The sequence below is a fragment of the Portunus trituberculatus genome, chromosome 31 (genome assembly GCF_017591435.1).
Source record: "Portunus trituberculatus isolate SZX2019 chromosome 31, ASM1759143v1, whole genome shotgun sequence".
NCBI classification, from domain to species: domain Eukaryota; kingdom Metazoa; phylum Arthropoda; class Malacostraca; order Decapoda; family Portunidae; genus Portunus; species Portunus trituberculatus.
This window is the reverse complement of record NC_059285.1, coordinates 3,569,122-3,582,819: the sequence shown is the minus strand read 5'-3', so window position 1 is coordinate 3,582,819 and position 13,698 is coordinate 3,569,122. Positions and strand designations below refer to the sequence as shown.

At 42.3% G+C, this 13,698-nt stretch overlaps 2 protein-coding genes across 2 annotated transcripts in view; one reads left to right on the top strand and one right to left on the bottom strand.

The window, feature by feature from the left end:
- Nucleotides 1-13,698, bottom strand: part of LOC123511563 (gamma-aminobutyric acid receptor alpha-like) — a 70,554-nt gene that overhangs the window by 29,172 nt on the left and 27,684 nt on the right. The gene's annotated exons all lie outside the window — the stretch shown is intronic.
- On the top strand, nt 6,127-9,805 carry LOC123511565 (chymotrypsinogen A-like). The gene is made up of 2 exons (XM_045267569.1): nt 6,127-6,223; nt 8,609-9,805. Exons 1-2 carry the CDS (start codon nt 6,191-6,193, stop codon nt 9,503-9,505), a joined length of 930 nt encoding a protein of 309 aa, XP_045123504.1. The 5' UTR covers nt 6,127-6,190; the 3' UTR covers nt 9,506-9,805.

The window sequence follows — 13,698 nt, the reverse complement described above, 5'->3', positions numbered from 1 at the left end:
ACAGATATTTACCACCCATTCAACACAATATATAATCTCTGTAGACGAGAGAACACACCAGGATATAGATTTCTGTATAATGAGATAAATTTAGAAGCTGATAGTGAACCCTTAGAGAAGATTAAACAGACTATTATAGATACACCAAACACAGCAACAAAGATTATGACTAATAAGACAGAGACCTTAATCCATTGTTGAGTGTACATAACGTATATAAGAGCAATGTGTATATACCTGACCATTAACCATTTTCAAGAGAATAGAGACGGAGGTGGAGTCCTACACCTCTTCAAGATAGAGTGTGTGTATGTGATGGTACTCATATACAGACTTTCCTTACTGAGTCTTGGTCATCCTCTTTTAAAGATTTCGGTGAAACCTTTGCTGTAGCGTTAGACATATCAAAAGCTTTTAATAGAGTCTGGCACAAAGCTTTAATTTCAAAACTGCCCTCCTACGGCTTCTATCCTTCTCTCTAGAACTTTATCTCAAGTTTCATTTCCGACCGCTCTATTGCTGCTGTGGTAGACGGCCACTGTTCTTCTCCTAAATCTATTAATAGTGGTGTTCCTCAGGGTTCTGTCCTGTCACCCACTCTCTTTCTATTATTCATTAATGACCTTCTTAACCAAACTTCTTGCCCTATCTACTCCTACGCTGATGATACCACCCTACATCTTTCCACGTCTTTCAGAGACGACCAACCCTTCAGGAAGTCAACAGATCACGCTGGGACGCCACAGAACGCCTGACTTCCGATCTTTCTAAGATTTCCGATTGGGGCAGAGAAAATCTAGTAGTTTTCAATGCCTCAAAAACTCAATTCCTCCATCTATCAACTCGACACAACCTTCCAGACAACTATCCCCTCTTCTTCAATGACACTCAACTGTCTCCTCTTCCACAATGAATATCCTCGGTCTGTCCTTTGCTCATAATCTTAACTGGAAACTTCACATCTCATCTCTTGCTAAAACAGCTTCTATGAAGTTAGGTGTTCTGAGGCGTCTCCGCCAGTTTTTCTCGCCCCTCCAACTGCTTACTCTGTATAAGGGCCTTATCCGCCCTGTATGGAGTACTCTTCGCATGTTTGGGGGTTCCAGTCACACAGTTTTACTAGATAGGGTGGAATCGAAAGCTCTTCGTCTCATCAACTCCCCCCCATATTCTGACTAACTGTCTTCAGCCTCTTTCTCACCGCCGAAATGTTGCATCTCTTTCTATCTTTTATCGCTATTTTCATGCTAACTGCTCTACGGATCTTGCTAACTGCATGCCTCCCCTCCTCTTGCGGCCTCGCTGCACAAGGCTTTCTTCTTCCTCTCATCCCTATCGTCCAACTCTCTAACGCAAGAGTTAACCAGTACTCTCAATCATTCATCCCTTTCACTGGTAAGCTCTGGAACTCCCTCCCTGTATCTGTATTTCCGACTTCCTACAACTTGTCTTCTTTTAAGAGGGAGGTATCGAGGCATTTGATATACTTGGATTGTCCTCCACTAATAAATAGCTCCTCTTGGGAGGAAGTAGTAAACACCTACCGAAACGATAATTTACTCTCAGCGAGGTCTAATAGCACTAGTTCAGGATGTGCTCTCGACTTTCCATTAAAGCTAATTGCGATCTCACTGAACGTTTCCTTTTGTTCCTCACGACTCAAGGGGGCAGTTACAGCCTGCCCTCTAAAGACAACTCTTATTTTTTTTTTCACACAAAACTATATGCACTTACCACACACAAAACCTTTCCTTAAAATACAAAAAATGGCATCTCGAAATCCAACCTTGGAATCCCCTTCTGGGGAGGGGACAAGAAATGTCCCCAGGTTGGACTAATCTCTCAGTGGCGACCCCAAATGTCTTGATACCTCCCTTGATTTTTCTTCATTAACTTCTGCAACATTCGCGGTCTTAGATCTAATTGTCAATCTGTAGAACAGTACCTCTCCTCTACTAAACCTCATCTTCTTTTCCTCACCGAAAGACAGCTGTCTGAAGTAACTGACAGTAGCCCCTTCTCTGTTCCCTCCTACTTTCTCTATTCTCATTTTCGTTCCAAAGCTGGATGTTGTGTCTATGTGAGCAAGGACTTAACTTGTTCTCGTGCCCACGTTCTTGAATCTTCCGAGTTTTCCACCATCTGGCTTCGACTCAATAGTCACTCTCTAACTAGGTTTAGCTGTGCTGTCTATGTCTCTCCTAGCTTCTCTGACTATAGTAAATTCTTTGACTATTAATCTTCCAAAGTGGAGCACATTCTGTTCTGCCCGTTCGCGAAAATCTCCATCATTGGAAATTTTAATGTTCACCAGCAGCTTTGGCTTTCCTCTCCCGTTACTGACCATCCTGGTGAACCAGCCTTCAACTTTGCTATACTCCGTGACGTGCAACACCCTACTCATATTCCTGACCGTCTTGGAGATACGCCCAACATTCTTGATGTTTTCCTTATCTCTAATCCTTCTGCTTATGAGGTTACCTTATCTTCTCCGTTGGGCTCCTCTGATCGCAACCTCGTATCTGTATTTTGTCCCATTTCTCCAATTCCTCCTCAGGGATTGGAGGTGCCTCTGGCGTTTTGCCTCTGCACATAAGAGGTGATAGTGTCTGGCATGGATGCATACATTCCTATTTCTTCTAAACCTTCTAAACCTTGGTTTAACACAGCCTGGTCTCGTGCTATACATGATAGAGGTTGACCACAAAAGGTACTTGAGCCTTCCATCACCTGAATCTCATGCACTTTATATTTCTGCCTGGAATCATGCCAAGTCTGTTCTCCAACATGCGAAACACTCCTTCATAAATAGAAAATGTCAAAATCTTTCAAACTGCTATTCCCCTCGAGACTTCTGGCATCTGGCCAAAAACATCTCCAACAGCTTTACTTCTTCATCTTTCCCTCCTTTACTTCATCCTGATGGCACCACTGCCATCTCATCTGTTTATAAAACTGAACTCTTCTCTCAAACCTTTGCTAAAATCTCCATCTTGGATGATTCTGGGCTTGTCCCTCCCTCTCTTCCTTCCTCTGACATTTTCATGTCTTCAATCAAAATTCTTTGTAATGATGTTTTCCATACCTTCGCTGGTCTAAATCCTCGGATGGCTTATGGACCTGATAGGGTCCCACTTATTGTTCTCAAAAACTGTGCTTCCGTGCTTGCATCTTGCCTGGACAAACTCTTTCAACTTTGTCTATAGATTTCTACCTTTCCTTGTTGCTGGAAGTTTACCTACATTCAACCTGTTCTTGAAAAAAGGTGACGGTTCTAATCCCGCAAACTACCGCTCTAAAGCTTTAATCTCTTGCTTGAATCTATCTTCAATAGGAAAATTTTTAAACATCTGTCACTTCACAATCTTCTGTCTGATCGCCAATATGGCTTCCGTCAATGTCGCTCTACTGGCGATCTTCTGGTTTTCCTTACTGAGACTTGGTCATCCTCTTTTAGAGATTTCAGTGAAACTTTTACTGTCGCGTTAGACATATCAAAAGCTTATGATAGAGTCTGGCACAAAGCATTGATTTCAAAACTGCCCTCCTACGGTTTCTATCCTTCTCTCTGCAACTTTATCTCGAGTTTCCTTTCGGACCGTTCTATTGCAGCCGTGGCAGACGGCTAAAGTTCTTCTAAGTTTATTAAATGTGGTGTACCTCAGGGTTCTGTCTTATCGCCCACTCTCTTTCTATTATTCATAAATGATCTTAACCAAATATCTTTCCTCGTCCTTTCAGAGACGACCAACCCTTCAGGAAGTAAACAGATCACGCAGGAACACTACAGAACACCTGACTTCTGATCTCTCAAAGATTTCTGATTGGGGCAGAGAAAACTTAGTAGTGGTCGATGCCTCAAAAACTCAACTCCTTCACCTATCAACTTGACACCGGCTTCCAGAGAACTATCCAGTCTTCTTCAATAAAACTCAACTGTTTCCCTCTTCTACACTTCCTTCTTTTACACTCGGTCTGTCCTTTACTCATAATCTGAACTGGAAACTTCATTTTCATCTCTTGCTTAAACAGCTTCTATGAAGCTAGGGATTCTAAAGCGTCTCCGCCAGTTTTTTCTCTTCCTTCCAACTCCAAACTCTGTATCAGTTCTTGTATGGAGTACTTTTCGTATGTTTGTGGGGGTTCCACTCACACAGTTTTATTAGATAAGATAGAATCAAAAGCTTTTCGTCTCGTCAACTCCCCTCCTCTGACTGACTGTCTTCAGCATCTCTTTCTATCTTTTATCGCTATTTTTATGCTAACTGGTCTACTGATCTTGCTAACTGCATGCCTCCCTTCCTCCTGCAGCCTCGCTGCACAAGGCTTTCTTCTTCCTCTCATCCCTATTCTGTCCAACCCTCTAATGCAAGAGTTAACCAGTACTCTCAGTCATTCATCTCTTTCTCTGGTAAACTCTGGAACTGCTTCTGTGTCTCTATCTTCCTACGACTAACATCTTTTAAGAGGGAGGTTTCAAGACATTTGTCCCAGATAATTGGCTAATTCTTTTGTAATCTTTAAAGGAACTGATTTCCATGTGGGTCTTTTTTTCAATCTTTTGTTGCCCTTGGTCAAATTCCCCTCTTCCACAAAAAAAAAAAATAAATAAATAAATAAATAAATAAATAAATAAATAAATAATATATATATATATATATATATATATATATATATATATATATATATATATATATATATATATATATATATATATATATATATATATATATATATATATATATATATATATATATATATATGAATCTGGCGCAATGTTGAACATCGCCTACCATTATTTCCTCTTGAACTAGGAGACTGCATGCTACCTTCTCCCGCTCACGAGGCATCGCTGCACAAAACTGTCTACATATTCCTAACAGTATTCTGTCCACCCTATCTGTGCAAGAGTTAGCCAGTATCTTTTTTTCATCCCTTTTCTGGTAAACTCTGGCTCTCTTTTAATTTTTGTGTGTGTTTTTCTTCCATCCTTATGTTAATGTTTTGGAGCTACATTTAGAGAGAGAGAGAGAGAGAGAGAGAGAGAGAGAGAGAGAGAGAGAGAGAGAGAGAGAGAGAGAGAGAGAGAGAGAGAGAGAGAGAGAGAGAGAGAGAGAGAGAGAGAGAGAGAGAGAGAGAGAATTTTGGCATACCTACAGGAAATCATCTGCAAAGGACTGGAGTGGAGGACATATTTTCTCGACACTAGTGACACTGACTGACTGGTGAAGCGGGTGATGTTATGGTGGTGGTCGTCAAATTTATTGAAGTTTGATCCTTAATGATTCCATTTACCGCTTATATAACATTTTATCAGAAAACTGAAGATATCATCAACTCACAACTGAGAAGGCCCGGATTAGAGTGCCGGGCGCAGCGAGGCAAATGGGCAAGCCTCTTGAAATGTGTAGCAGCAAGTTGGTACGGGATGTAACTGGAAGGGTTGTGGCCTCGCTTTCCCGGTGTGTGGAGTGTGTTGTGGTCTCAGTCCTACCCGAAAATCGTTCCGTAATGGGGAAGACTGGCTGGATGACCAGCAGACGACCGTGGTGGTGAATTACACAAACACACACACACACACACACACACACACACACACACACACACACGGCCCGGTAGCTCAGTGGTTAGAGCGCTGGCTTCACAAGCCAGAGGACCGGGGTTCGATTCCCCGGCCGGGTGGAGATATTTGTGTGTGTCTCCTTTCACGTGTAGCCCCTGTTCACCTAGCAGTGAGTAGGTACGGGATGTAAATCGAGGAGTTGTGACCTTGTTGTCCCGGTGTGTGGTGTGTGCCTGGTCTCAGGCCTATCCGAAGATCGGAAATAATGAGCTCTGAGCTCGTTCCGTAGGGTAACGTCTGGCTGTCTCGTCAGAGACTGCAGCAGATCAAACAGTGAATTACACACACACACACACACACACACACACACATGCTGTATCACCTGTAGAAGCTAATTTTTAGATTACTCCTTCTCTCTCTTTCTCTCCTCCTCCTCCTCCTCCTCCTCCTCCTCCTCCTCCTCCTCCTCCTCCTCCTCCTCCTCCTCCACCTCCTCCTCTTCCTCTCGCTGCTACTGCATCTGCTGTGTTGTTGCTGCTGCTGCTGCTGCTGCTGCTGCTGCTGCTGAATGATATAAAGTGGGTCAGAGCAGGGGTCCAGTGAGTCACGGCACACCAGTAGTCCATCATGGGTCTCCTTACCGTGTCTTGCTTCTTCGTGGTACGCAGCTATACTTAGTGCACAGTAGCCCTCAGTGACACTCTGCCATATTCATCCTATGCATTTAATGCACTACAATCGTACTGCACTAATAGTTAGCTAATGTGTGTGTGTGTGTGTGTGTGTGTGTGTGTGTGTGTGTGTGTGTGTGTGTGTGTGTGTGTGTGTGTGTGTGTGTGTGTGTGTGTGTATGTGTTTATATATATATATATATATATATATATATATATATATATATATATATATATATATATATATATATATATATATATATATATATATATATATATATATATATATATATATATATATATATATATATATATATATATATATATATATATATATATATATATATATATATATATATATATATATATATATATATATATATATATATATATATATATATATATATATATATATATATATATATATATATATGAAAGGCATATCAAAAGCTTTTCTGGCACAATGCCTTGATTTCAAAACTGCCCACCTACGGATTCTGTCCTTCTCTCTACAACTTTATCTCAAGTTTCCTTTCTGACTATTCTATTGCAGTCGTGGTAGACGGCCACTGTTCTCTTAAATCTACTAATAGTGGTGTTGCTCAAGGTTCTATCCTGTCACCCACTCTTTATTATTCATTAATGACCTTCTTAACCAAACTTCTTGCCCTGTCCACTCTTACGCTGATGATATCACCCTACATCTTTCCACGTCCTTTCAGAGACGACCAACCCTTCAGGAAGTCAACAGATCACGGAGGGACGCCACAGAACGCCTGACTTCTAATCTTTCTAAGATTTTTGATTGGGGCAGAGAAAACTTATCTGTCTTGAATGCTTCAAAAACTCAATTCCTCCATCTATCAAGTGGACACAACCTTCTAGACAACTATCCCTTCTTCTTCAATGACACTCAACTGTCCCCCTCTTCCACACTGAATATCCTCGGTCTGTCCTTTACTCATAATCTTAACTCTCATTTCTTGCTAAAACAGCTTCTATGAAGTTAGTGATTCTGCAGCGTCTCCACCAGTTTTTCTCCCCCTTCCAACTGATAACTCTGTATACTAACCTTATTCGTCCTTGTTTGTTTAGGTGGGTTCATGTCCTTCGCATGTTGAGGGGGTTCCACTCACACAGTTTTATTAGATATGGTGGAATCAAAAGCTCTTCGTGTCATTAACTCCCTTCCTCTGACTGACTGTCTTCAGCCTCTTCCTCACCGCTGGAATGTTGCAGCTTTCTGTCTTTTATTGCTATTTTCATGCTAACTGCTCTACTGATTTTGCTAATTACATGCCTCCCCTCTTCCTACGGCCCTGCTGCACATGACTTTCCTTTCCTCTCATCCTTATTCTGTACAACTCTCTAACGAAAGAGCTAACCAGTACTCTCAATCATTCATAACATTCACTGGTAAACTCTGGAACTCCCTGCCTGCTTCTGTATTTCCATCTTCCTACGACTTGACTTCTTTTACGAAGGAGGTTTTAAGACATTTGTCCCTGGCTTTTGTCTTATTCCTTTAAAATATATTAGGGAACCTGCATTTTTAATGGGCCTTTTTTTATGTTTTGATGCCCATGGCATTTGTCCCTCCTGCGTAAAAAAAAAAAAAAAAAAAAAAAAATATATATATATATATATATATATATATATATATATATATATATATATATATATATATATATATATATATATATATATATATATATATATATATATATATATATGTGTGTGTGTGTGTGTGTGTGTGTGTATGTATGTATATTTTTCACTTCTCTTTGTTAAAACAGCTTCTATGAAGCAGGTTGTTATGTATCGCCTCCTCCAATACTTTTCGTCCTCTAGTCTTCTTACTCTGTCCATTTACTGTAAGATAGGGGAAGGTTTGAGTCACACAGCCATCCTAACCATAGTGCAGTCCAAACATTTTTGTCTCATCAACTTCTTTTCCTAATAGACTGACTGTCTTGAATATGGCATAATGTTGAATCTCTTGCCATCGCCTACCATTATATCCTCTGAACTAGGAGACTGCATGCTGCCTTCTCCCTCTCACAAGGCATCACTGAACAAAGCTCTCTATATATCCCTAACAGTTTTCTCTCCACCATATCAGTGCAAGAACTAACCAGTATTTTCCTTTTTTTCAGCCCTTTTCTGGTAAACTGGCACTCTCTTAATTTCTGCTTGTGTTTTTCTTCCTTCCTTATTTGTTATGTTATGGAGCGACGTTGAGAGAGAGAGAGAGAGAGAGAGAGAGAGAGAGAGAGAGAGAGAGAGAGAGAGAGAGAGAGAGAGAGAGAGAGAGAGAGAGAGAGAGAGGCAAGGTGATGAGTATAATGCATAGCATGATTACCTCCTATGCCAGGTGTTGGTCGCCGTGTCAGGCATACCTGTGGAGGAAGACAGGTACGACTATTATGACACCGATCCAACCAACCCAGCCACATCCGCTCCTGGGCCCACCACCGGCACAACTGACTGCCAGTGCGGTGTGGCCAATCTGAACCGCATTGTGAACGGCGCCGAAGTGAATCCCCGCAACAAGTACCCGTGGCACGTGGGCCTCAAGAAGCAGAGCGGAGCCTCCTACTGGTGTGGTGGGACCATCATCAACAACAAATACGTCGTCACCGCCGCCCATTGCTTCTTCAACACGGAAGGCGTGCGCGAATCTGACGTCGGTCTGGTGGTGGGCGTGGCAGACCATGACATGAGCTCCACCTCTGACGACGTGGCAGGGGTGACACGTCTGGTCAGCGTGAAGAAAGTCATCCTGCATCCCAGTTACAATCCCTCTAAGGGTGACTATGACATAGCGCTGCTGCAGCTGGCGGAGACGCTCGACCTCAGTAAGAACAAGGAACTGCGCGCCGTGTGCCTGCCCGAGGATGACTCCAAGACCTATGCGGGAGTGACGGGCATCGCCGCTGGCTGGGGTGACCTTATGGACAGCGGAAATAAGCCGGACAAGCTGCAGGAGGTGGAGCTGCCTATCCTGGATACATCCTGCATGAACTTCGCCGGCATCAGTGAGAGGATGCTGTGTGCTGCCACCGAGAAAGGTGACAAGGACACCTGCCAAGGTGACTCTGGCGGACCGCTCTTTGTGGTGGAGAGTTCCAAGTACAAGCTGGTCGGTATCACCTCCTTTGGCACTGGCAAGTGTGCCGAGAAGGGCAAGCCTGGGGTGTACGCCAGGGTTTCCAAGTTCCTTACTTGGATCAAGCAGAACACCGCCGATGCAGCCTACTGCAAAAATTAATGCTGCCTAACAATATCTGCCAGTGTGGACAGCGCAGCAGCCCTCATTTTTTACCATGCCCCCCTACCTCCAAGATGACCTCACTTTTCAGTACGCGCAGAGGTAATGGAAGCTTAGACAACGCCTCTCCCTCCGCATCGCGAAGAAGAGGCGCGGTCTCTGCAGTTCCGCAAAGCTGCTTCCTGAAGGCGTCTTTGCTCTCCAAGCCTCTTTATCAGTCTCTGCTGCGGAGCGCTCTTCCTCTTTACCTTTAAATATCAATTAAGTGTCCATTGCTGAATAAATTGTGCACTAAAATAACATTGATATCCTTTTTATGTCCTGCTGGCGAAAGTTAATCATTGACGCATGAATGGTAAGTTACGGTATAATAGCGCAGAGTACACCTCTGTCTATACTCTAGACTAGAGTATACCTGGGTTGATTATAGATTACAGTATACCGTTTTATACCAGGGATTAAGTTACCCTAGGCCCATTTATACCACCAAGTATAAAATGAGCTGTGGTGGAATATAGTATGTATCTTAGTGTTAATACACATGTTAGAATGATCTCACTACTGGAGATATTTCTTGTGCATTGTGCATTGAAATATGTTAAGTCTTCTATTCTTTTTCTTTCTCACTGCCGCGGTGATGTATCCTTTGCTATCTTCTACTGCTATTTTTACCTTAACTGCTCTTCTGATCTTGCCAAATGGATGCCTCTCCATCCCCCGGTAGTCTTGCTGCACAAGACTTTCCATTTTATCTCGCCCCTATTCTGTCTGTTTCCTACGCAAGAATTCACCAGTATTTTCAATCTCATTTCATCTTGATCCTTTTACTTGCCTCTTTATATTCTTCGCATGACTTGAATTCTCTCGTTTCAAGACATTATTCAGTTTTATATGCCACTTGTTACATATCTCGGAAAAGCATCTTAGTGTATTTTTTTTTCTATGGTCAGTGTTCCTCTTACATTAAAAAAATATGAGAAGAGACCAGCGTAGACTTGTCTAGACTGCCCGAGGCATAGACTCCAAATACTTGACGTGTGTCAGCGGTCCTGTCTGAATATTAGGCGGGCAAAGTATCAAAACAAAGAAAAAGGTGTCCTAAGTATTTTCTTACCTAGCCTCATCAAATAAAAAAAAAAATTCTATAGCCTATAACGTCTGTAGGTCTACTTGAAGAGTATGAGAAGCGGTGTCCAGCTTCCACCCATTAGCAGCGCAGGCAATTTTGCTTATAATGGTGCCCATATTAAGGTACGGTTACACTAGCCACTGCTACCCCTGGGCCCAGCCCTGGGCCTGGGACGGAGGCCAGCCTTATGCCTGGGTTTACAAGGCAAGTGGTTACACACAGCCCAGCCCCAGTCCTGGGCGCTCTTGATCTTGATCTTGATACTTGGTGCGCCAATCTAAACAAAGCGCACCAGAGCTCAAGATGGCTATGGGAAGGGAAGAGTGGAGCAATGTTGCTCAGGCCCTGATAACTTGCTATGAAGCTTATAAATATCTGGAGGAAAGAGACAAGGTACAGAAAACAGAATGAGCAAAGCCCTGGTTACGCAGGAAATAAAAAAAATGTGTTCAACAACCTCTTCTCAAGTTCTTCTTGTGGTAGTCCTTGTGTTTGATGTTCCACAAGACCTCACGGTCCCTGACCTTCTCTAGGAGACTATATATGGCCTCCTTTGGCCACACAATGGACTTTTCAACAGAAGCCATGTTTAAAACATTGCGCTGCGGCGTGTGTTTGTTTACATCTGAGGATTTCCCAGGTCAAGCGAGAGATGATGTTTTCTAACAATTTGTGTGCAGCTAATTATAACTAATCATGCATGAAAATAAATAAATTGCGTATATAGTGATATAATACCTTGATATTTTATTATTTAGAAAAATTTGGGTTTAGTTGTTTGCGTGAATAATAATAGTCTCTTAGTTCCTAGTGGTGTGCCCAGGCCTAGAGCTGGGGAGAAAACGGTCCGGCGCGTCCAGCCCTGGGCTGGACGATTTAGCCAGGGCTGGGCGCCCAGCCCTGGCTAAATCGCCCAGCCCAGGGGTATCAGTGGCTAGTGTAACCGTAGCTTTAGGGCCCATATCATCACCCAAGCGCATCTTTGGGGTAAGGCAATTCCCGACGTCGGATATTGCTGGGTTGCCATTGATCGCTGGCTGTTTTAATACACGACTCGGTATACAGCCAGCCAGCTCGCAAGAGACACACATTCTAAAATTCATATCATAATAAATCTTGAGGTATTGAGTCTTTGTACTGCAAAACATTAATTCCAAGTGTTTATCCTAACATTATCCATATGATCTGGTAATACACACTCTACAAAACTGTTATTATAAGCTTAATACTCACAGTCGCGGTTTCAATGCTCTCGCATTTTTTACTAGTCTCAACTACATATTTGGTGTGAAACATTTTTTCATATAGTTCAACAGAGAGCACTGTTTCTCCTCTAAATATTACAAAGGAATACATTCTGTAATAATCTTGGTAGAGCAACATTTTTGCGGCCGAAAAGACTAACTGAACTCGGGAACACCGAGTCCTCTCAAAACACCAAAACAACCCCGCGGTCCGCGGACGTTTGGAAGCTCGTGTGGAGTAGGGTGACCAGACGTCCCTGATTTCAGTGACCTGTCCCCGGCTACTGCTGTCCCCGGTTTTCTGTAACTGAAAGATCACTTGATGCGTTAAAAACCTACTCCTTTTGATTATGATAATTATGTCCTTTTACAATTACTCTTTTAGAATGTCAAGAATAAGGAGAAGGCCTTATTTTTTTTTATATAGTTTCCGTGAAGACGGTGAAGTGTATAGCGGACACATTTTAACAGCTAATGGGTGTTCATGATCTCAGATATTTCATCAGGTAGAGATTTTTTTTCTTTGCAACTTGGGTAAATAAGGCGAGAGAAACTTTTGATTGCTGGTTTAGAAATGGTACGGATAGTGTCCCTGTTTTAGTTTTTCCAGTGCAAAACACTACATGTTTTTACCTCCCTGAACTGAAAATGTCCCCGGAATTTGTCTCAGAAATCTGGTCACCCTAGTGTGGAGTGTTCTTAGAGCTGGAACAGAATGCCGGTTTATACATGTGCTGTAGCTGACTGCAATTCTATATCAAAAAGAAAACCAAGGCGTGAAAGGATGGACTGTGTTTCCCAGGAAGAAAGACGCGGCTCGAAGAAGATTATGGGAGACACGATGTAAACGAGGCCCGACGTGGAGAGCTACCAAGGACCATGCTATCTGCTCAAAGCACTTCATAGATTGGTGCAAAGGACCGTCAGCATCGCATCCAGACCCTGAACTGTTTGCCTATAACCGGTGGGGAACAGGTAGAAACCTGCTTGATGTTGTTTACATACGGAACGGACAATCTTTCACTGAAGTCATACAAGGATTTTGCATCAAAACATCGTGTTTATTTGATATTCGTCACATTTTCTGGATTTGATTGCTAATTAATTAACTTGAACCAATGAAATGTACTTGCTTACTGAAAATAATGTAATTCACTCATGAAGTGTCCCAAAACTGTGACCATGAACCAAGCATTTTTGGCTCGTTTTGCCATATTACGTTCTCTGTGCTTGGTGAAGCTGATTAGAGATGTTCCTAATAATTTGTTACTTAGTTTGATAGCACATATATGACGTAAATTTTTTTTCCAGCATACCGAGTTGAATGTGCTAAATTAAGTTATCTGGCGAATCTGGCAGCTTTTCAGCACCTTCCGACGTCGGGAATTGCACCTCCACCTAGAGCAGTGGTTCTTAACCTTTTTCAGTTCCCGCACCCCTTAATATCTCAGAAAGATTTCTCGTACCCCCTCCAATATGAATACTATACAAACATGAAAAAAATAGTGATAGTGTTTACAGCACTAACTTAAAAAAATTAGACAATTACAGTAAGAGAAAAATTAAGAAAATATGTTTTGCTTTCTCATGGTAAATATACGGTACCATTGCACAGGCTACCATGTCTCGTACCACTGAGTTTAAGGTTTCGTACCCCTTGGGGATACAGGTACCCCAGGTTAAGAACCACTGACCTAGAGCCTGGGTATTATGGTGACATAACCACTCGATAAATGACAAAGTTTCAAGGTGGCATGTGGTGGGATTTGAACCTATGCATGGATGTCTGCCCGATCTCACGCTCACCACCTCATTCATTA

Coding starts and splice junctions, on each gene's coding strand:
- LOC123511565 (XM_045267569.1), top strand. CDS start 6,191: ATGGGTCTCCTTACCGTGTCTTGCTTCTTCGTG. Junction 6,224..8,608: donor CCGTGTCTTGCTTCTTCGTG/GTACGCAGCTAT, acceptor CTCCTATGCCAG/GTGTTGGTCGCCGTGTCAGG.